Raw genomic sequence first — 25,564 nt, forward strand, 5'->3', positions numbered from 1 at the left:
CATTAGAACTACTGACAGCCTTAGGAGAGCCAGGCCTAACAAAACTCTACCATCTAGTGAGCAAGATGTATGATACGTGTCCTATTCCCTTGCAGGCTGTCATTTCCGCTCTACACAGGAAGTGCATGCAGTTGTGTGATGAGGAATGGCTGGTGGTGACAGCCAATAAGCTGCGGTTGGTGAAGTCAGCAACCCGGCTGTGGCATTCCATCTGCCAGTTGCGCAGGTGGGATGAAGTGACCCTCACGCGTCTTAGAATTGGGCACTGCCCTGTCACACATACCTCTTTACTACAGCGAGAGGATCCCCCATTTTGTGATGCTTGTGGTGTGCGCATTTCTATCTGCCATATTGTAACGGAGTGCATTTTATATCGTGATGCAAGGGAGATTCAAATATTGTTGGGGATCTGCACTCTATTGTAGCTAATGATGAGACGAGTGTAACTGAGGCTTTAAAGTTTTGTGACGTGTCTGGACTCTGGCCTAAACTTTTAGGGTGAAGATTTTAGTGTGTTGCTGAGTGGGTGGCTTCTCCTGTTTGCATTCTTGTGGTCAGCCAGCCATGTCCATCTGCTATATTGTTTTAGCTCCTTATACCACTTTCTTCTTGTGTCGTTAGTATTTTACTGCGCTCCATGTTTCTGTACCGGTATGTACACAGTTTTCCAACTTTCGTTCCTGTGTTTTATGTGCTGTTTTATCTTCCTGTTTTGTATATTTAACTGACACTCGTCTCAATCTGTTTTTACGCGGGCACTAAAGAACTTGCTGTCATATGCCCATACAAACATGTCCATGTCCATGTACAGATGGCGGTAGTATTGCGTACACAAGGTATAAATGGGTAGTGCATTGGCGGAGCTGTCATTTGTACTCGGATGGTTCACGTGGAAAGGTTTCTAATGCGATTATGGCCACACAAGGGGAGTTAACTGTGTTACTGTGGTGATAGGTAACACCTGAAATTTGGTATTCTCGACACTGTCTTGACACTGTGGATTCCGAGATACATGGTATCAAAAGTGTGCCTAGAATACCAAATTTCAGGCATTACTTCTCACCATGGTAATGGAGTGGCCAACAACCTTCACTTAATGACCAAGAGCAATGGCATTTGTGTAAAGTTGTCTGTGCTAACAGACAAGCAACATTGCGTGAAGTAACTGCAGAAATTAGTGTAAGACATATGACAAGTGTATCTATTAGGTTAGTGTGACCAAAATGGGGCATTAATAGGCTATGGTAGCAGACAACTGGCGCAAATGCCTTTGCTAACAGCATGACATCATCTGCAAGATGTCTCATGGGCTATTTTGGACTTAGACAACTGGAAAACCATGGCGTGGTCAAATGAATCCCTACTTCAGTTGGTAAGAGTCAATGATAGGGTTCACATGTGGCGCAGACTCCTTGAAGCCATGGGTTCAGGTTGTCAACCAGACAGTTTGCTTATAGACTCCGTGTTCCCAAACAACAATGGAATTTTTATGGACGACAGTGCGTTATGTCACCAGACCACAGTTGTTCGCAATTGGTTTGAAGAACATTCTGGACAGTTCAGGCCAGTTATTTGGCCAGCAAGAGCACCTGACATAGATCCCATCAAACATTTATGGGACATAATCAAGAGGTCAGTTTGTGTACAAAATCTTGCAATTATGGACGGCAATTAAAGGAACTCGCCTTGCCTTGTTAAGTCAAGGTCACTGTACTTGTGTTTTTACTTTATTTTATCTTGCTGTGAAAGAACATAGAATATTAACAATTTTCTGTTGGATCCCGTCTAGTTTCAAAGTATCTGAAAAGTCCTATGTTTCATCTCAGTAAAAATTAAAAATATCACAAGAAAATATAAATATTTTTATCAGGCTCGGAAGTTAGAGAAATAAAATTCATTATTGTTACATTTTCTTGACTTTAAAATGTAAACACCACCTATGCATTAGGTCTGAGGCTTGTTTTGACTGACCAACTGCTGTCTACAAGGAAGTAAGAGTAGCGTCCATGATCATAGGACAGTGGACAGCATGTCACCAATCCCTCCAGCTGTTACTGCCAGTAGGTGAATCCTTATGATGCTGCTACTTCTTTATTCAAGCAGCTCCTCATTTGGCCTCATGAGTCTGAGTGGGCCTTGTATCAGACCTTCCTACCTCAGAAAAGTCCGAGAATGTACCAGGAATTGAACCAAGGTCCGTTATAACTGAAGGCAGAGGTGCAATCGATTTGGCCATGGCAGAGATCTTTCATAATTTTATTGAAAATATTTGTTCTGTATATATTGTAAATGAAAGCCTCTTGCTATGGTATCTGTCTGTATGTGTAGGGTAATCTCAGGGTCTACTGTAGGGAATTTGATACGGTTTTCGCTAATGGATAGACTTAGTCACGAGGGAGGTTTGAGATTATAATTTGTTGCTCCTATGCCACACAAGTTGTCTGGATGTAGATACTTATTACTTACTGCTACCAAAAGGCAGAGGTGGATTCGATTTGGCCATGACTTCAAGAAGAGTATAATAATTCCAATCCCAAAGACAGCAGGTGTTGACAGATGTGAAAATTACCGAACTATCAGTTTAATAAGTCACAGCTGCAAAATACTGACACGAATTCTTTACAGACGAATTGAAAAACTGGTAGGAGCCGACCTCGGGGAAGATCAGTTTGGATTCCGTAAAGTATTGGAACACGTGAGGCAATACTGACCTTACGACTCATCTTAGAAGAAAGATTAAGGAAAGGCAAACCTACGTTTCTACCATTTGTAGACTTAGAGAAAGCTTTTGACAATGGTGACCGGAATACTCTCTTTCAAATTCTAAAGGTGGCAGGGGTAAAATACAGGGAGCAAAAGGCTATTTACAATTTGTACAGAAACCAGATGGCAGTTATAAGAGTCTAGGGGCACGAAAGGGAAGCAGTGGTTGGGAAGAGAGTGAGACAGTAGGACAGGTATACACTCTCTCACACACACACACACACACACACACACACACACACACACACATATATCCTTCCACACATATACAGGCACAAGCAGACATTTGTAAAGGTCTTTATAAATGTCTGCTTGTGCCTGTATATGTGTGGAAGGATATGTGTGTGTGTGCGAGTGTATACCTGTCCTTTTTTTCCCCTAAGGTAAGTCTTTCCGCTCCCGGGATTGAAATGACTCCTTACCCTCTCCCTTAAAACCCAAATCCTTTCGTCTTTCCCTCTCCTTCCCTATTTCCTGACGAGGCAACCGTTGGTTGCGAAAGCTAGAATTTTGTGTGTATGTTTGTGTTTGTTTGTGTGTCTATCGACCTGCCAGCGCTTTTGTTTGGTAAGTCTCATCATCTTTCTTTTTAGATATATTTTTCCCGCGTGGAATGTTTCCCTCTATATATATATATATATATATATATATATATATATATATATATATATATATATATATAAAGAAAGATGATGAGACTTACCCAACAAAAGCGCTGGCAGGTCGATAGACACACAAATAAACACAAACATACACACAAAACTCTAGCTTTCGCAACCAACGGTTGCCTCGTCAGGAAAGAGGGAAGGAGAAGGAAAGACAAAAGGATTGGGTTTTAAGGGAGAGGGTAAGGAGTCATTCCAATCCCGGGAGCGGAAAGACTTACCTTAGGGGGAAAAAAGGACAGGTTTACACCCGCACACACACACATATCCATCCACACATACACAGACACAAGCAGACATTTGTAAAGGCAAAGAGTTTGGGCAGAGATGTCAGTCGGGACGGAAATACAGAGGCAAAGATGATGTTGAAAGACAGGTGAGGTATGAGCGGCGGCAGATTGAAATTAGCGGAGATTGAGGCCTGGCGGATAGCGAGAAGAGAGGATATGCTGAAGGGCAAGTTCCCATCTCCGGAGTTCTGACAGGTTGGTGTTAGTGGGAAGTATCCAGATAACCCGGACGGTGTAACACTGTGCCAAGATGTGCTGGCCGTGCACCAAGGCATGTTTAGCCACAGGGTGATCCTCATTACCAACAAACACTGTCTGCCTGTGTCCATTCATGCGAATGGACAGTTTGTTGCTGGTCATTCCCACATAGAACGCTTCACAGTGTAGGCAGGTGAGTTGGTAAATCACGTGGGTGCTTTCACACGTGGCTCTGCCTTTGATCGTGTACACCTTCCGGGTTACAGGACTGGAATAGGTGGTGGTGGGATGGTGCATGGGACAGGTTTTACACCGGGGGCGGTTACAGGGGTAGGAGCCAGAGGGTAGGGAAGGTGGTTTGGGGATTTCATAGGGATGAACTAAGAGGTTACGAAGGTTAGGTGGACGGCGGAAAGACACTCTTGGTGGAGTGGGGAGGATTTCATGAAGGATGGATCTCATTTCAGGGCAGGATTTGAGGAAGTCGTATCCCTGCTGGAGAGCCACATTCAGAATCTGATCCAGTCCCGGAAAGTATCCTGTCACAAGTGGGGCACTTTTGGGGTTCTTCTGTGGAAGGTTCCGGGTTTGAGGAGATGAGGAAGTGGCTCTGGTTATTTGCTACCTACACAAGTTCACCACAGGATCAACATAGCCCAGCTCTAACCAACCCTTTTTCGCCTTTTTTCACACCAGATCTACTCCTCAAACCCGGATGGATATGTGTGTGTGTGTGTGTGTGTGCGCGAGTGTATACCTGTCCTTTTTTCCCCCTAAGGTAAGTCTTTCCGCTCCCGGGATTGGAATGATTCCTTACCCTCTCCCTTAAAACCCATATCCTTTTGTCTTTCCTTCTCCTTCCCTCTTTCCTGACGAGGCAACCGTTGGTTACGAAAGCTAGAATTTTGTGTGTATGTTTGTGTTTGTTTGTGTGTCTATCGACCTGCCAGCGCTTTTGTTTGGTAAGTCTCATCATCTTTCTTTTTAACTATATTTTTCCCACGTGGAATGTTTCCCTCTCTCTCTCTCTCTCTCTCTCTCTCTCTCTATATATATATATATATATATATATATATATTCAAGTAACAATGTTCATTTTACAAAAATAAACATTCAAACATAATTTAAATTTATTTTTCGAGTTTTTTTTAAATAAATGGCTATTATTTTGGCTCATGTATATATCAAATTATATCCATTGACTGTCACCTACCTACGTTCATAAAAATTACCGAAAGACCTTACCTTTTCATACAGTGGGTCCACATAGTTCTTTCTGAGCGTATATTCGCGAGGAATATCTTTTCCTGTGTATTGTTTCAAGAAGGTCCTTAATTCTTCATTCTCCAGCTTACTCAAAGTGATGTTTGCTTTTATTAAAGTCTTACAAAGATCTTCATTGAACTCATTTTTGTCGTCCATATGCTTCAAAAATGTGGAGATCAATGGTTGCTGTGAAGTTTTTAACCGTGTCTTGGTTACATTGTTGTGGTGCTGAGATGTCTTTTTATACTGATCCAGTTGAAATTTTTTCTCAACCCTTATCTAAAGCATCGGAGAAGTGAATAAATATCGTACAAAAATGTAAGAAAAGTGTGTACCCGCGAGATGATCACTCAAAAAAGTAAATGAAGACTACAAATAAGTTTCTAAAAATTGAAACTTAGATCCCCTCACGACATTTAACATTTTTTTTATTTTGAAGAATGCTGAAGGTAATTCCTAAAAATGTCCCCCCCCCCCCCCCCATTTGTACATAGAAAACGTGAACAGAAATTTACAAATGCACTTAATAATTGTTTTAATTTCTTTGAAAAATTATCAAAAAAGAAAAAAACAAAATTAAACTTGCCGCTTTTTCACATAGTTGGCAGAATATTATTTTTCCATCCGTTGTGAAAGTGCAATCGCTCCCAATCCATTTCCATAAATTATTGGTTTTTGGCCTGGGCATATTTTTAATTTGAACAGCACGGAAACACATGCAAGAATGATTCATATTCTGAAATACCAACAGTAACTAGTAGGGCATTCAGAATGAGATTTTCACTCTGCAGTGGAGTGTGCACTGATATGAAACTTCCTGGCAGATTAAAACTGTGCCGGACCGAGACTTGAAATCGGGACCTTTGCCTTTCGCGGGCAAGTGCTCTACCAACTGAGCTACCCTAGCACAACTCACGCCCCGTCCTCACAGCTTTACTTCTGCCAGTACCTCATCTCCTACCTTCCAAACTTTACAGAAGCTCTCCTGCGAACCTTGCAGAACTAGCACTCCTGAAAGAAAGGATATTGCGGAGACATGGCTTAGCCACAGCCTGGGGGATGTTTCCAGAATGAGATTTTTACTCTGCAGCAGAGTGTGCGCTGATATGAAAGTGCCCGCGAAAGGCAAAGGTCCCTAGTTCGAGTCTCGGTCCGGCACACAGTTTTAATCTGCTAGTAGGGCATTGTTGGCACATGCAGAGATCAGGTGAGCGGACTGAACATGCATTAACTGCGGGCAACAAATACCAAAGCACGTTTCTACTCCGATAATCTATCTTGCAACAATGCATCATCACAAGTCTTCAGCATCCTTATCTGAGAGACTGCCTAAGTGTAAAAACAAGACTATGTCCCTCCATAAGCTACCCACGTTAACCTGAAAGGCTTTTATTCTGATGGCTCGTCCCGTATTATCTCATTTTGGAAATTTATTGGCGTAATATTCTGGGAGGTTCTTTGGTTGTCAGGGAACAAAACAAACCTCAGTATGACCTCTAAATGTCAAAAATATGCATCTTTATGGCCATTTCCTTTAAGTATGACAATAATATGCTCAAACGCCAAAAATATGCAAATATATGCATTTTAAATTTGAATTTAAAGTAGCCTAGTACCTCCAGAATATCATAATACGTAAAGATACAACACCAGGTACCGTAAAAGAATGATATGCAAAATCCGAACTCCACTTGTGACTGATGGAGTATAGTCCTTCACTTAACAATTGCCTTCCCTGCTCCAACTCCAGTACTACACAGCCTTCTATTCCACCAACACACCCAGCAGTATTTTTCTCCTCCTCTACTTCCCTCCTTTACCACTCCCATTCTCCCCCACCCCTGCCCTCGCCACCAAACCTCATGACTGCTCCTAACAGTGGTCATGGGTGTTAGAGATGGCTTGCATGAATATGTTTGTGTGTGTGTGTGTGTGTGTGTGTGTGTGTGTGTGTGTTGTCTACTGTAGATCATCTTTTGGCTGAAAGTTCAAATATACAATAGTATTTTTATATTGCTCGTCTACAACTCATCGTCCCCTCCATATGGTGAGTAGCAATCTCACCTGGTCCGAGCTGCTGGAGTTGACGGTCATGTATGCATGAGGTGTGTGAATAAATGGTGTGTGTTTCTCTTTCTTTTTCTGATGAATTCTGTGGCTGAAAGCTAAAGTGTAGGTGTCTTTTAATTGTGCCCATCTGGAACTTAACATGTCATCTTTACAGGAAGTAGCAGTTACATTGAGGATAATCCAGCCTGGAGTTTCCATTGTTTAATCTATCCTTTTCATAATATTGTCTTTATTCCATCCTGGATATACCATCATGTGAATTTGTTCTTTTTTATTTTCTTGTATTTCAGTCAGTTTTCTTAAGGACAATCAACTCTCTTTGGGGAAAAATAGCTGTTATTTTGACCTAATCAGCAGTTTTTTTTTTTTTTTTTTTTTTTTTTTTTTTTTTTTTTTTTTTTTTATTATGCTTCGTACAAAAAGAGGTAAAGAATGTGGACGGATCAAAACCATGAAAGCTGATTTCATGTTTTTAAGCATTGTATATTGTTATGGCATTGATTTTAAACTGAGTATCATATTTGGTGATAAAAGCCTTTACCCAGTTTGAAATATTTTTGTAGCATGTCTTTCCTCAGATTGGAAGTCCTCAAGAAGGTACAACTTTTGTGTCGTCCATCCATAAAATGTACTGTAAGAGCATAGAAATTAAAGGTATATATAGCTGTCCACACTTCATTGACTTTGCAGCAGTCAAATAATTTTTTAATTTTATCGGATAACTAGGCATTATAAAGTTTGGTAATATGTTTCAAATTTGTAAATTATATGTTGGACAAAGTACATTCATAAATATTTTTAATGTTGAGTGTTTAATGCCGGAAATCTATTTAATGTGATTGGCTTAATAACATTGACAAAGTTACATGTGGGTTATTGAAAATGAAAAGCGATCGGAAGTGGGAGCATTACAAAAGAAAGTAAATCAGCATGTGGACAGGAATGAAAGTACTGAATATATATCGAGAGGAAGGAGAATGTCGTCTCAGTCGAAGCATACATCCCCGGGGAAAATTTGCAAGAACTGATTTCTTGAATGTCTGGGATGATTTTGATCATGAGTATCTTCCTGACTCACATTGTTCCAGAGAGACTGTTGGATGCACATTGTTCTAGAAAGACTGTTGGATGCCTGGACTTTAGGTTTGATGAGGGGCCAGAGAAGCAGGAAGTTATCTGCTGACAGTAACACCATCTTTTTACCAGTTTGGTGAAATGGTATCATACATTGCTGGAAGCTCATGTAGGTGAGGGCAGTGTGGTTGACTTATGTTCAGCAGCAGCAAAATATGTCAAATGGAAAAATTAAAGTACTATTAATATGCACTTTTTAAACAGTTAAAACTTGAAATGAAAACAAATGTACACACAGTATTCTTTAACTAACACATGCATTAATTACTATAAACAATATCCATGGTGAGCTGAATTCGAATGGGGAATGCTGTGTCGAGAAGGAATCAAGTTGACCTGCGAGCTTAATCAATGAAAGAGCCAAGATCACAAAGACTGGGATCACTCGTGAGTCACCGTTTGATCCACTCTGAGCAGTAGAGGAGCAGAGAGTGGCTGGCAGGACCTAGATCACCCACTCTGTGCAGAGTCAAGAGATGTAGGTGAGGCGGGTGGTGAGTGTCTGCCAGGAGCTAGTTCACGTGCAATCCGTTCTGTCTGGACTCAGGAGCAGTGACGAAAGAGCCTCGCGAGTTACGGTAATTCCTTGAGCTCTATCAGTTCCAGTGAGGTGCTGAGGCGTTAATGCAGCATTATGTAGAGATGAGCTATCTTTGATTTCTATTCTTTTCATGGCTTATGAAAGCTGCTCACAACAGTGAGATATGTAGACACTTACATACATATCTCCCTCAGCACATTTTTCTCCAGCTTGAGATGAATTTCTTACTCTAATGGTTAATGCCATATAGATTATTTCAACAGTTGTGTGGGACACTGTTGCACTGTCTACCCAAGAACTTCTATTCCATCACTGATGACACTCGAGAGACATTTCGGATCTAAAGAGCTACTGCTTCTTTTTTCTGAGTCACCAGTCACCCACTCCATAGAAGGATCTAGCTCAATGAATTAGTTCAGGAATGAATCGCCCATATCTAATAGTAATGCAGCACAAGGTGGCAGCACTGTTGACCTTGTGCAGGGATGCGGTTTGCGAGAGTGCAGCAGAACAGAGGAAGGGGAGAGGCTGGGGAAGAAGGAGTGGGTGTGGAAGGAGTGAATTTAGAGGGTCCAGTGGCAGGTAGGAGGTAGGTGTGGGGCAGGTGACTACCAAAGATCTGGGCCAGGAGGATAACAAGAGCAAAGGATATGTTGCAAGGATAACTCCTATATACATAGTTAAGGAAAGCTGGTGCTGTGGGTAAGAATCCAGATAGCTTGAGTTGTGAATTAGCCATTGAAGTCAAGTATGTTTTGCTAAAAAACATGTTCTGCCAGTGGGTGGTCAGGGCAGTCACCTGTAGACGGTGGCCATTTATTTGGATGGAAAGTTTGTTGGTGGTCATGCACAAATAAAATGCTGTGCAGAAATTGCAACAGGGCTAGTATATGACATGGCTTCTTTCACAGGGGTTCCTGCTTCTAATGGTATTCGATAAGCCTGTGATGCGGCTGGAGTTAGGATGTCGTGGGTGGGTGAATTGGACAGGTGTTGTACCTGGGCCTTTCACAGGGATATGAGCAGCGTGGCGTGGATTTGGGAGTGGTTGTGGCATTGGTATGGACTAGAATATTACTGCATAGATTTGGTAATTAGTGGAATGCCACTTAGTTGGTGTTGGGAGGATGTTCCTTATTTCGCAATAGGTGAAGTCATGATGGAGGATATGATTCAGTTTTTGCAGTCCGGATGATATTGGGTGATGCGAGGATTGCTCCTTTGCAGCTGGTTAATGAGGGTGGTGAGAGTATTAGATGCATGAGGAAATATGGAGCAGAAAATCTGTGGACCATTTTTGGTGCTGTAGTCGATTGGTGTAAGTTCATCCCTGAGTGCTAGCAGATTTGTTGCCAGCTTTCAACCTTGCCACACAGCACAGCTGATGGTGAGACATTGCCGGCCATGCAGTCCTGCCTTACGGCGTACTTGTCTTATAGCAACACTTAGCCAATACCATAGTGAAGTTTACAAAATCACATTACAAGAGGTAAGCGTGCAAAGCTGCCATGCGCAGCCCACTTTCAGGGATCAATGCTGACTCAACTATAGTGCCTGTCTGTGAATTCCTCAGTGAGACCGTAAACACACTGGGCAAGATAATTCTTGTCACTGCAGATGTGCTGCTCACAGTTGGCCAGACTATAAGTATGAATCGAAGGGATGACAGCTGTCAAAATACAGACATCATTACAATTAGTGTGTTTAATATGGATCTATCAGAGAGGAGGCGGTCAGCATCCAGGAAGGTGCCATGTTACGCTGAGGAGGCCACGGTGAAGTGAATGAGAAAGATGGTGTTCAGGCTCCGCAGGAATAAGGATAGGGTGCCTTGTCCAGATCATGAAGAATCATCAATGAACTAGAAGCAGACATGGGGATTGGAGTTTCGCGAAGCTAAAAAGTTTCCTATAGATGGCCCATACACAGCTTAGTGTAGGAGGGTAAATAACTGGAGAGCAGTCCAAGAGAAAACAAATCCATAGTGAGGTTCTGATGAATGAGATAGAGAGAAGGTGTAGGGGACTATTTATTGTAAATACAGCACTGGCCTCCGAGATGCAGAGTTGTTTCTTTTATATTCAGACCACCAAAAGAGGCGCTGCCAACAAGAAACAATGAGAGTTGTGTCTGGAGCCCCAGACTGGTAGTGTCCATGATGTGCACAAATAATTAAGTGGTCCATAAAAATGTCGGGGGGGGGGGGGGGGGACGACACCAAAATTATCCAACAGTTCAGATGATAAAAATGTTAATGTACCAGTATTACTCATTATGTTTTTAAGTTTGACCTGAATTTTCCAGCAATCTGTCCCCTGTGCAACTTGAACATCCACGGACATTCAGTCTGCAGTGATGAGGAGCACATGATCACATATCCCGATATTTTAATGACTATCTTCACAGACATTAGTTACCTTGACAGAAACTTTTCCGATCACAGCATCTTATACCCAGAACATTCCATTCTTTCATAGAGTGCATACTGTATTATCCCTTGTAAGCCACATCTCAAACGTACTCACCTCACTATACACAAGGATTTCTTCTTCCTTACAATACTTTGAAGTGAGAATTGCCTCATTGCTTCCTTCTTTGTCTCACCACACTTGCCATTCCCCTACCCTCCACTCCACTCACAGAATAAAAATTTGAAAATTGTAAAGGTTCCCATACAGTTATCATGTAGTTGCACTATTCATGGCTCCAGAACATTGATCACATATTTGATCATTTTGAATATCCGGTGTTCTATCTATGACAATATTACGAAAAGGATAGGTTGCTACTCACCATATAGAGGAGAGAGATGTTGAGTCGCAGACAGGTACACTAAAAAGACTGCTAAACATGTGAGGTTTTGACCAAAAGGCCTTCTAAAGTGGACAACACACACACCCATTCATGCTGGCACAACTCATATACGAGGGCAGTTCAATAAGTAATGCAACACATTTTTTTTCTGAAACAGGGGTTGTTTTATTCAGCATTGAAATACACCAGGTTATTCCCCAATCTTTTAGCTACACAACACTATTTTTCAACGTAATCTCCATTCAATGCTCCGGCCTTACGCCACCTTGAAATGAGGGCCTGTATGCCTGCACGGTACCATTCCACTGGTCGATGTCGGAGCTAACGTCGTACTGCATCAGTAACTTCTTCATCATCCGTGTAGCGCCTCCCACGGATTGCGTCCTTCATTGGGCCAAACATATGGAAATCCGACGGTGCGAGATCGGGGCGTAGGGTGCATGAGGAAGAACAGTCCACTGAAGTTTTGTGAGCTCCTCTCGGGTGCGAAGACTTGTGTGAGGTCTTGCGTTGTCATGAAGAAGGAGAAGTTCGTTCAGATTTTTGTGCCTACGAACACGCTGAAGTCGTTTCTTCAATTTCTGAAGAGTAGCACAATACACTTCAGAGTTGATCGTTTGACCATGGGGAAGAACATCGAACAGAATAACCCCTTCAGCATCCCAGGAGACTGTAACCGTGACTTTACCAGCTGAGGGTATGGCTTTCAACTTTTTCTTGGTAGGGGAATGGGTGTGGCGCCACTCCATTGATTGCCGTTTTGTTTCAGGTTCGAAGTGATGAACCCATGTTTCATCGCCTGTAACAATCTTTGACAAGAAATTGTCACCCTCAGCCACATGACGAGCAAGCAATTCCGCACAGATGGTTCTCCTTTGCTCTTTATGGTGTTCGGTTAGACAACGAGGGACCCAGCGGGAACAAACCTTTGAATATCCCAACTGGTGAACAATTGTGACAGCACTACCAACAGAGATGTCAAGTTGAGCACTGAGTTGTTTGATGGTGATCCGTCGATCATCTCGAACGAGTGTGTTCGCACGCTCCGCCATTGCAGGAGTCACAGCTGTGCACGGCCGGCCCGCACGCGGAGGATCAGACAGTCTTGCTTGACCTTGAGCGATGATGACACACGCTTTGCCCAACGACTCGCCGTGCTTTTGTCCACTGCCAGATCACCGTAGACATTCTGCAAGCGCCTATGAATATCTGAGATGCCCTGGTTTTCCGCCAAAAGAAACTCGATCACTGCCCGTTGTTTGCAACGCACATCCGTTACAGACGCCATTTTAACAGTTCCATACAGCGCTGCCATCTGTCGGAAGTCAATGAAACTATACGAGACGAAGTGGGAATGTTTGAAAATATTCCACAAGAAATTTCTGTTTTTTTCAACCAAAATTGGCCGAGAAAAAAAATATGTTGCATTACTTATTGAACTGCCCTCGTACACACACATGACCACTGTGTCTGGCCACTGGGGCCAGACTGTGAGCAACTGTGCATGATGGGAGAAGCAACATGGGTGGTTGGGGTGAGGCTGGGGCAGGGAGGGAGGGAGGAAGCAGGTTAGGGGTGGGGGACAGTAAAGTGCTGCTTTTGGGAGTGTGGGGCCAAGGTCGGGCAGCTAGATGCAGTTGGGAGATAAGACTGGGGGAGGGAGGAGGTAGACGAAAAAGGAGATAAGTACAGGCTAGGGAGAGAGAGAGAGAGAGAGAGAGAGAGAGAGGGGGGGGGGGTATTTGTGGACTAGAAGGCTATGTAGTGCTGGAGTATGAGTAGGGAAGGGGGTAGGTGGTTGAAGGACAGGGACTAACGAAGGTAGAGGCCCCACTCCAACACTATACAGCCACCAACACATTCACTAGTGTCTCTTTCCGCCCCCCCTCTCTTTTCCCCTCCTCTACTTCTCTCTTCCCCCTTCCCTCATCTTTTCCACCAAGCCCCCCCCCCCCCTTCTCCCCTCCCCTCCCACCCAACCTCCCAGCTGCATCATTTAGCTGCCCAACACTGTCCCCACCACATCTCTGCATGCTCCCACAAGCAGCACTTTACCCTGCCATCCCTCCCCCTCTCCAACCCAACCTCCTTTATAGCCCCAGCCTCTCCATTACCCCCACCACTCAGATTGCTTCTACCATCACATGCAGTTGCTTACAGTCTGGCCTCAGTGGCTAGAGACAGTGATCTTGTGTGTGTGAACTGGGTGTGCTAGAATGTGTGTGTGTGTGTGTGTGTGTGTGTGTGTGTGTTTGTACTTTTGAAGGAGGTCTTTCAGCTGAAAGCTCGTATGTTTGACTGTCTTTTTGATGTGCCTGTCTGCAACTCAGTGTCTCCTCTATATGATGAGTAGCAATCTATGCTTTTCATAATACTGTCATTAATTTCATTCTGGATTTTCAGTATTATATCTAATTATTTTTGTACAGCTGAGATGGTTGCAGTTTGAAGAGAATAATATGAACAGTAGTATGTTTTCTTTAAATAACACCTTATATGATAATGCAAATTTTGTAAAGTAAAGTTGTCCTCAATCTCAAATTTGGTTTCAACACTACATGGTCCTGTTGCAGGTGATGAGCTATTGCCTTCCTCCAACCTCTGAACTAACTTATCCTGCAAATAATAGGGGTACCTACAATTTAATATGAAATCTAAACCATGGTGCAGCTTGGAACTTTTTGTACTAACAAATCATTGCCATTGAAGTTTATGAAAATAATTTGCTTTATATATGATATTCATAACAACATTTGCACAGGAATGAGGGGTGGAGAAAAAAAAAATGTTTAATTTTCTCCCAGAATATATGCCAGGAAAAACTGAAGAATCACAATTTGTTTCTTATAAAAGAATTTCCTTAAGAGAATTAGTCTAGATATTATGTGTGTAGTTGTTGTAATTAAGCCTAACTTTCCTACTGCCTTTTGAGAAATAATTAGACTTTTATATTATAGAATTTTGGGCAATACATTGTCACTGGTTTGTTTCAGGGCAGCTATTTTTATGTTGGAACAGACAATAATAATGTTCAGGCATATACCTTCCCAGATGCGAACAGAGACCAGATTGTTACAAGATTTTCTGCTCCTGTGACCCATGTAGCTGTTAGTGAAAATGGGAAGAAAGTCTTTTCTGGGTCATTGTAAGTAATTCAACTTGTGTAAGACATTTTGTTTTGTCAGAAACATATGACAGCACCTGACAAATTGTATTTTGTAGTGACACGGAGATACACATCACAGATTTGGACACGTCTCAGTCACAGGTATTGAGTGGGCACACTGCACCTGTTCTCTCTGTTGCAGTCGACCCAGCAGAAAAATATTTGGTAAGTTTCTTGAACTTCTATGATTAGATTAGATGTACTTTTCATTCCAATTGATCCATAGTGAGGGGATCCTCTGGGAAGCACCTTCTCCAGATTCCAATAAAACCTGCCACCAAATATTAAATGTTCAGTGCAGTTAGGTGCATATGATAATTTTATGGCTGTTGTAGCCATGCACCATCAAATAAAAAAATAAATTAAAAAACATTTTACAGCACTTATTATAAATAACCACATTAGTGCACAGACTTAGTACAGAAGTCAGATTTTACTCAATATTAGTATGTGATATTATTAACAACATACATGGACCTTGCAGTTGGTGGGGAGGCTTGCGTGCCTCAGCGATACAGATGGCTGTACCGTAGGTGCAACCACAACGGAGGGGTATCTGTTGAGAGGCCAGACAAACGTGTGGTTCCTGAAGAGGGGCAGCAGCCTTTTCAGTAGTCGCAGGGGCAACAGTCTGGATGATTGACTGACCTGGCCTTGCAACATTAACCAAAACGGCCTTGCTGTGCTGGTACTGCAAATGGCTGAAAGCAAGGGGAAACTACGGCCGTAATTTTTCCCGAATGCATGCAGCTTTACTGTATGGTTAAATGGTGATGGCGTCCTGTTGGGTAAAATATTCCGGAGGTAAAATAGTCCCCCATTCGGATCTCCGGGTGGGGACTACTCCAGAGGACGTCGTTATCAGGAAAAAGAAAACTGGTGTTCTACGGATCGGAGTGTGGAACGTCAGATCCCTTAACTGGGCAGGTAGATTAGAAAATTTAAAAAGGGAAATTGATAGGTTACATTTAGACATAGTGGGAATTAGCGAAGTTCGGTGGCAGGAGGAACAAGACTTTTGGTCAGGTGAATACAGGGTTATAAACACAAAATCAAATAGGGGTAATGCAGGAGTAGGATTAATAATGAATAAAAAAATAGGTTTGTGGGTAAGCTACTACAAACAGCATAGTGAACGCATTATTGTGGCCAAGATAGACACGAAGCCCACGCCTACTACAGTAGTAGAAGTTTATATGCCAACTAGCTCTGCAGATGATGAAGAAATTGAAGAAATGTATGATGAGCTAAAAGAAATTATTCAGGTAGTGAAGGGAGACGAAAATTTTAATAGTCATGGGTGACTGGAATTTGGTAGTAGGAAAAGGGAGAGAAGGAAACGTAGTAGGTGAATATGGATTGGGGGGGAAGAAATGAAAGAGGAAGCTGCCTGGTAGAATTTTGCACAGAGCATAACTTAATCATAGCTAACACTTGTTTCAAGAATCATGAAAGAAGGTTGTATACATGGAAGAATCCTGGAGATACTAGAAGGTATCAGATAGATTATATAATGGTAAGACAGAGATTTAGGAACCAGGTTTTAAATTGTAAGACATTTCCAGGGGCAGATGTGGACTCTGACCACAATCTATTGGTTATGAACTGTAGATTAAAACTGAAGAAACTGCAAAAAGGTGGGAATTTAAAGAGATGGGACCTGGATAAACTGAAACAACCAGAGGTTATACAGAGTTTCAGGGAGAGCATAATGGAATAATTGACAGGAATGGGGGAAAGAAGTACAGTAGAAGAAGAATGGGTAGCTCTGAGGGATGAAGTAGTGAAGGCAGCAGAGGATCAAGTAGGTAAAAAGACAAGGGCTAGTAGAACTCCTTGGGTAACAGAAGAAATATTGAATTCAATTGATGAAAGGAGAAAATATAAAAATGCAGTAACTGAAGCAGGCAAAGAGGAATATACAAGTGTCTCAAAAATGAGATCAACAGGAAGTTCAAAATGGCTAAGCAGGGATGGCTAGAGGACAAATGTAAGGATGTAGAGGCTTATCTGACTAGGGGTAAGATAGATACTGCCTACAGGAAAATTAAAGAGACATTTGTAGAAAAGAGAACCACCTGAATGAATATCAAGAGCTCAGATGGAAAACCCGTCCTAAGCAAAGAAGGGAAAGCAGAAAGGTGGAAGGAGTATATAGAGGGTCTATACAAGGGCGATGTACTTGAGGGTAATATTATGGAAATGGAAGAGGACATAGATGAAGATGAAATGAGAGATATGATACTGCGTGAAGAATTTGATACAGCATGATAGACCTTAAGTCAGAACAAGGCCCCAAGAGTATACAACATTCCATTAGAACTACTGATACCCTTGGGAGAGCCAGCCATGACAAAACTCTTCCATATGGTGAGCAAGATGTACGGAGACGGGTGAAATACCCTCAGACTTCAAGAAGAATATAATAATTCCAATCCCAAAGAATGCAGGTGTTGACAGGTGTGAAAATTACCAAACTATCAGTTTAATAAGACATGGTTGCAAAATACTAACACGAATTCTTTACAGACGAATGGAAAAACTGGTAGAAGCCAACCTAGGGAAGATCAGTTTGGATTCCATAGAAATGTTGGAACACGCGAGGCAATACTAACCCTACGATTTATCTTGGAGGATAGGTTAAGGAAAGGCAAACTTATGTTTCTAGTATTTATAAGACTTAGAGAAAGCTTTTGACAAAGTTGACTGGAATACTCTTTTTCAAATTCTGAAGGTGGCAGGGGTAAAATACAGGCAGCAAAAGGCTATTTATACTTTGTACAGAAATCAGATAGCAGCTATACGAGTCGAGGGACATGAAAGGGAAGCTGTGGTTGGGAAGGGAGTGAGACAGGGTTGTAGCCTCTCCCCGATGTTATTCAATCTGTATATTGAGCAAGCAGTAAAGGAAACAAAAGAAAAATTTGGAGTAGGTATTAAAATCCATGGAGAAGAAATAAAAACTTTGAGGTTCGCCGATGACATTGTAATTCTGTCAGAGACAGCAAAGGACTTGGAAGAGCAGTTGAACGGAATTGACAGTGTCTTGAAAGGAGGATATAAGATGAACATCAACAAAAGCAAAACAAGGATAATGGAATGTGGTCGAATTAAGTCGGGTGATGCTGAGGGAATTAGATTAGGAAATGAGACACTTAAAGTAGTAAAGGAGTTTTGCTATTTGGGGAGCAAAATAACTGATGATGGTCGTAGTAGAGAGGATATAAAATGTAGACTGGCAATGGCAAGGAAAGCGTTTCTGAAGAAGAGAAATCTGTTAACATCGAGTATAGATTTAAGTGTCAGGAAGTCGTTTCTGAAAGTATTCGTATGGAGTGTAGCCACGTATGGAAGTGAAACGTGCACAATAAATAGTTCAGACAAGAAGAGAATAGAAGCTTTTGAAATGTGGTGCTACAGAAGAATGCTGAAGATTAGATGGGTAGATCACGTAACTAATGATGAAGTATTGAATAGAATTGGGGAGAAGAGGAGTATGTGGCGCAACTTGACAAAACGAAGTGACCGGTTAGTAGGACATGTTCTGAGGCATCAAGGGATCACAAATTTAGCATTGGAGGGCAGCATGGAAGGTAAAAATCGTAGAGGGAGACCAAGAGATGAATACTCTAAGCAGATTCAGAAGGATGTGGGTTGCAGTAATTACTGGGAGATGAAGAAGCTTGCACAGGATAGGGTAGCATGGAGAGCTGCATCAAACCAGTCTCAGGACTGAAGACCACAACAACAACAACAACAACAACACCAACATGCATTAGTCGGTTCTGCTAAGTAATTCATCAATGGAGTAGGAGGAGTTGGCTACCTGTAAATCCTGTACTCTTCTCAAACTTAACTTTACTATTAGTTAAACTTTTAATGACTATTGGCATGTTATTGAAAATGTGTATTGCTGAATAGTGGACTCCTATCTGAACCAAAGGAAGTGACTTTAAATTGCTGTGAAAGTTATTCTTATTTCTAATATTGATTCCATGAACTGAAGTATTGGTTTGAAAAAAAAAATTAATTAATTAAATATTTTAATGATAAATTTTATTAAGAAATAAATATATTGGGAAACAGTAGCTAGCATCCACAGTTCCATAAATAGCCCTCTGCTGGACATTCTTGAGTTCACCCCACAAATAATTCGTATTGCACGTTTTTGGGCTCAGAAAACTTCAGCTTGGCTTGATGTGTTACCCCAGAAAATGATCCCGTATGACATTACGGAATGAAAGTAAGCATAGTACACTAGCTTTCTTATTTTTATATCACATATGTAAGTCCGCTGCTCGTGGTCTCGCGGTAGCGTTCTCGCTTACTGAGCACGGGGTCCCGGGTTCGGTGCCCGGCAGGGTCAGGGATTTTTCCTGCCTCGAGATGACTGGGTGTTGTTGTGTCGTCTTCATCATCATCATTCATCCCCATCACGGTCGGAGGAAGGCATTGGCAAACCACCTCCACTAGGACCTTGCCTAGTACGGCGGTGCGGGTCTCCCGCATCGTTCCCCTACGCTCCGTCACGGAGTATGGGACTTCATCATCATCATGTCTGATAACATTCAAAAATCAAATAGAGATTTGTTTAGGTGCTTCAGCTATTCTGTAGTATGCTACTGTCAGTTAAATTTATTGTCAAGCTGTAATCCCAAGAATTTAACGTTGTCAACTTCTTCTATCTGTTTGCCATATACTAGCAGGAAACCTTTTACAAGTTGTGAACTGCATGTATGGTAATCACACAAATGTAGTGCACACTTTTTTTTTTACCACATGAAGCACTCAAAATTGGTGTGCGTGTAAGATTTGATGGCACATTAGATTTGCGTACAAACTCGACTCATTCACCTGTATTTCTTATCCTATGTGATCTGAAGTAGCAAAACATTCATTAAACTCTAACAAGAAAACATAGATACGATATCTGGTATAGAGTTAAAAGAGCTGCTATATATTTCCAGTTCTGAATTCTGTTCGCAGGCATCGTAACAAAGTCCATTACTGCCACAAGAGGAAATTTCCTTTTGTTGTGGGTTCAAATAGAACAATTTTTTTTTCTTTTTTTTTTTTTTTTTTTGAAAAAAAGGTGCTGTCCTGTATATTACAACGCACTGTTTTACTTCTCAACCTCGTTTCATTATTGTTGGCCTACTACAGTACTTCACATTGTGTTTGCATGAGGTAGTCACAAAATGGAAGGCAAACAGAGAAGAATGTCACATGAAGCTGCTTTCAAGCATAAAGTAATTCTAAAGTAATTCTTTATGCTGAAAAATATGGTAACAGAAGGGCAGGAAGAGAGTTCAATGTAGCTGAGAGTATTGTTCGCATATGGAAGAAACAGAAATTGGGATTATTTGCAACTACCACTACTAGAAAGAAATTTACTGGACCTCGCAAAAGAAGACATCCTGACGTTGAAGTAAATGTTTTGGAATTCGTCTGAGTAAGGAGGAAGAATCGCCAACCTGTGACCAGTGACACCATAATAAAAAAATAAAAAAAAAAAAAAAAAAAGAAAGCAAAAGAGATTTCTGCAGCTCTTAATATAACGAAGCAAGAGTTTAAGGCTAGCCGAGGATGGGTTGATCGCTTTATGAAATGAGTGGGCTTATCTCTGTGACATCGTACAACAATATGCCAAAAGCTTACACAGGATTATGAAAAGAAACTTCAAGAATTTTAGCGGACCAAGTAGGCAATGCTGATGAGACTCTAGTTTGGTTTGATATATCACATAATTACTCGATTGACAAGAAGGGTACAAAAAAAGTTACCATCAAAACATCTGGGTGTGTGTCCGCCGCTCGTGGTCTCGCGGTAGCGTTCTCGCTTCCCGAGCACGGGGTCCCGGGTTCGATTCCCGGCGGGGTCAGGGATTTTCACCTGCCTCGAGATGACTGGGTGTTTGTGTTGTCCTCATCATTTCATCATCATCATCCAAGAAAGTGGCGATATTGGACTGAGCAAAGGTTGGGAAATTGTACGGGCACTGATAATCACGCAGTTGGGCGCCCCACAAACCAATCATCATCATCATCATCATCATCATCATCATCACATCTGGGTGTGAAAAACAGCACTTAACAGTAATGTTGGCAGTCACAGCACACGGGAACAAACTTCCCCCTTTTTTAATCTACAAGCGAGGAGGAAAACCATTCCCTGATGATGTCATTGTTTGGAATCAAGAGAAGGAATGTATGACTGAAACTTTGATGCTTGACTGGCTCCGAAACATGTCGGAACTCATTCCTGGTGGGCTTTCCAAGCAACCATCAATGATTTGTCGTGATGCATTTTGTGATCACCTCACTGATGTCATCAAAAAGAAGATCCACAGCCTTCCCAATGACCTTGTTATCGTTCGTGGAGGAATGACTTCTGCATTACAACCCCTGGATGTTAGTATAAATAAACCTTTCAAAGGTTACGTTCAGGAACAGTACAGAAAAATGGTCTTGCAAATCAAATCGTGAACTAACTCTGGCAGGAAAAATTAAACGTACTGCACCCTATATTATTGTGCACTGGGTTTCGGCTGCCTGGACTTGCATCGAAGCACCAATGATCATAAAATCATTCAAGAAATGCTGTATTTCAAATACTCTGGACGACAGTGAAGATGATATGCTCTGGAATGACACGGAGGATGGTTGGGAAGGAGGAAATGAGTCTATTTCTGATGTAGACTCTTCGAAGAATTCCAGTAATGATGACATTAGTGCATAATGGTGAGTAATGCCTGTAGTTCACAGTATGTTTCTTTGTATGCCATGTTGGTAATCAAGTTAAGTGTTCTTTTCTAATAACGTACATTTCAATTATTACCATAATGAGTAACTTAAAAATAAATTATTGTTCTTTCTAAAGTTCATGTATGCATTGACTATTGTTTGAAATAAAATTAGCATTGTAAAATAAATTTCAACAATACAAAAATACCATACTGGGGATGTGTCAATTTTTTTTTATTATTATTATTATAATTTTTAAAATTGGGGTGCGCTTTACGTTCAGTGGCACATTAGATTCGTGTAAATATGGTAGTAAGTTTTTCAAGGTTTAGCGACAAATGTCTATGAAATTTTCAGTATCCAACCTTTCTAAGGCTATATTTGATTGACTGTTTATAGCAATGTTTGAATTATGTACAAACAAAACAAACTTGGCATCTGGTGATGTTACTGATGAAAGGTCATTGCTATACACGAGAAAAAGTAAGGGCCCTAAGATAGAACCTTGGGAGACACCTTATGTTATTGGTTCCCAGTTGGATGATGCCTGATAGCTTAAACATGTGTCCTTATTGACACCTTTTGTTTTCTGTCAGAGTTATAGGGTTTGAACCATTTTTCAGCGTATCCTGTTACACCGTATTATTCTAATTTACTTAAAAGTATTTTGTGATTTGTACAGTCAACTGCCTTTGACAGATCACAAGTCAGCACTGTTGATCCTGCCCATCCCCAAGCAAACGACAGGCATTAAACTAAGGACCTATTCAAAAATGTATCACTGTGTACCCTTCACATAAATGAACCATTATTAAAAATGTGACATGAGAGTGACTTTGGTTCTCTTGTACTAACACACAGTGCATGTAGCTGGGGTAACGTAACTTGTCCACTTGTAGAGTTGATAGTAAATGAATAGAAACACAACGAAAATGCACAAGAAAGTAAATTAGCAGAACAATAACTACAATAGTTTTGTCCTATTTACAATAAGGGTACATGTTGTAGAGTACTGTAGCACTTTTAAATGATATGTAGCATTTCTCCCTTCTCTTCATTGGAACACATAGTGAGTACACACAAACCTTCAACTGAAGACATTTGACAGAATGACTGGTGTGCATTTCCCTTGCATTTCCATTTGTTTACTGTCAACTCCAGCATGTGGATAAGTTATGTTACCATTGGTATCCTCTCTGTATGGTGGCACAGGTGAGTGTCAGTTTTGTGTCACATTTTTAATAAAGTCATGTTCATGTGAACAGTTCTTGAAGAGAGGAAGTGGATTAAAAAGTAAAAAATAGTGTCATATTTTAAAAAAGACATACTGCTGTTGTTTATTTCATAATAAAAAAAGTTACAAAAAATACAATCATGCTATTTGGTGTCCCCCATGGTAGCTAAGCAACAATTTCTTAATACATGTTTTATTTTGCTTCTGGACGAAAAGTTATTTCAGTTGGTCAAGATATATGGAACTTCTTGTAGATTATTAACGCATGCTATTAAAGTCCTTGAATCATATAGAGTGTGTGTATAGATTTTCTGTTGCGGTTTCTGTGAACATATTTACTAGAAAGCTGTTTAGACATTCTTGGTGTATTTAGATCATATAATACTATAAAAGTTCCTACATCCTTCACATAATTTAGTCAAATTGATGGTAAAATAGTGTGTGGGTTTGTGTATAAGCAACTAATTTGATACAATTGACCAATTAAGTTTGGCAGGAAAATAAACATTAGGCCTTGCTACAGGTCAATCTGTTAGCACAACTTTCTCTCACATTCACATTGACATTCATTAGCACTGGCAACTCAGCCTCTCTCACATTCACATTCATTGGCAATGGCAACTTTCAATCAGTTTATCACCCTTCAACCTAATCTAGATTTCAGGCTACGCTACAGATCGGTTTGTCACCACAAATTTTACGATTTCATACGAATGCCTGTTGTACTGTATTCACTTTAGTGACTCGTGTGTGTAACTTTGGCACAAGTATTTGCTTTTTAGATGCCCGATGCATTGTCTGTAATCACCAAGCAGTGTCATGAGAACATACTTTTAAAAGGTATTACAGTTTACAAGTTTCTGGAGCAAGTGGCTTCTTATTCTGGCAGATTGGCTGAAGGGGAAGGAAGAGTGGTGAAGGAAAAAGGACTGGAGAGGTTTAGGAAAAGGAATAGAGTTTGAAAAAGTCACCCAGATCCCCAGGTTAGGGGAGATTTACCAGGCAGGATGAAAATGATATTGACTACATTTTCTTAAACAGTAAATAAATTGTACAGGATTTGATATACCAGAACCACTTTCGAATTGCAAGTGTTCATAGATTTCAAAGACAAAGAGTAAAAATACATACAAAGAAAGCTAGATTGAAAGGAACAGATTTGCTACCAGGCAGCAAATCCAAAATGTAATTTATGAGAATTTATTAACAAGATGGTCTATCAGATTAAGTTAAGCAATGATTACCTCATCTTAGAAGTTGAATATTATGTAGATATAAATAATAGAGGCAGTTATGTAACAAAGGTACTTCAGAAAACAACAAAAAGTATTGGAGATATTCTAAGAGGACAAAGAGAAAGAAGATATCACATAGAATGAAGCAAGTATTAAAGAGAAAGTTAAACAAAAATATCAAAATAGTAAAGAGTATGAAAAAGACAAGACAGTAGACACAAAACACCATCACTTCGTCAGTGCCAATAGCAGACTGCACAATAACAACAGAGAGAAAATTGTACAAACACTCGGAGACTTCTACAAATGTTTGTGTAGACAAAAGAGTCGAATCAGAAATGCAGATACTATGTGATGAAAATAATGACTTTGTAGAGTTAATGTTGCTGAAGTTAATAAAGCAGTTCAACATAAAGAAATGAAAGGCCCTTGGAGATGGAGGTGTTGATGTGCCAATAGCTAAAGCTGAAGGCAAAGTGGTGCAAAAGGGAAGTTATAATATTGACTACAGACTGCTTTTGGATTTTTTTTCTGCAAAATGTCTTTGGCATAAAACAGTTCTTCAGAAGTGGAAAAATGCTAATAGTACTGTAAGTACTGAGACAGTTTATAGTTGCTGATGTTCTCCTGCATCAGAACTTGGCTGAGGCATTTCTCTTGTGAAGATGATACTCGGTGGATAAGCTCTGCCTTCAGCTGGTTGTAGGGATTACTCTCTGATGGTGCAATATTCCCATCTTGCAACTTGGCTGTTTACCGATGGTTGAGTTGGTTCATGACCAGTGCAAACTTGGTAGCATCAGTGGCCATTCCTGAATATAATAAACTGGCTTGAACTTGAGCACTGGTTTCTGAGTCCAGAAAGGTGGTAATTGTACAGCGAGTCTGAACACAGCAGAGTTGGTCGTTGTCAGATATTCCGTCATCCTGCGATAGTACTTCCTCTAATTTGTGCATCAGGCAAGCGTATGTTACGTCATTGTTAGATATTCTGTCATCCTGCAATAGTACTTCCTCTAATTTGTTCATCAGGCAAACGTATGTTACATTTGGGTCATCAGTTTGGCCTTAGGGCTGAGTACTGGCTTGTCTAACCAGTAAGCCTGCTTAATTTATGATAAATAATGTACAAACGGTATCTCCTTTGCTAGGATGACAAAAACTTTATTTGGTCATAGGTCAAGTAATGCAGAACATCTTTTGAATCACTTTTCATCAACATGAAGTGAGATGTAGAGTTTATGAAGGTTGCAGAGCATGGATAATATTGTGTTCTTTGAGTTAATGAAATTGACCATGTGTTCTGTAATTGTTGTGTCACCCACTAGTTGCATCATACCACCGCCTCCTTTTACACACACACACACAAACACACACACACACACACACACACACACACACACACCATAAGGTAGAAACCTGTTGCAGTTATCTTCATGCAAGAA

At 40.8% G+C, this 25,564-nt stretch overlaps 1 protein-coding gene across 2 annotated transcripts in view; it reads left to right on the plus strand.

Annotated features, from left to right (window-relative positions):
- LOC126162679 (WD repeat and HMG-box DNA-binding protein 1) overlaps positions 1-25,564 on the plus strand; it is a 169,611-nt gene that overhangs the window by 9,079 nt on the left and 134,968 nt on the right. For both annotated transcript variants that reach the window (XM_049919332.1, XM_049919331.1), the window contains exons 3-4: positions 14,735-14,886; positions 14,964-15,072. In XM_049919332.1, coding sequence (XP_049775289.1) covers positions 14,735-14,886; positions 14,964-15,072 — 261 coding nt within the window. The remainder of the gene's footprint in view (positions 1-14,734; positions 14,887-14,963; positions 15,073-25,564) is intronic.

This window comes from Schistocerca cancellata, chromosome 2, assembly GCF_023864275.1.
Source record: "Schistocerca cancellata isolate TAMUIC-IGC-003103 chromosome 2, iqSchCanc2.1, whole genome shotgun sequence".
In the NCBI taxonomy this organism is placed as follows: domain Eukaryota; kingdom Metazoa; phylum Arthropoda; class Insecta; order Orthoptera; family Acrididae; genus Schistocerca; species Schistocerca cancellata.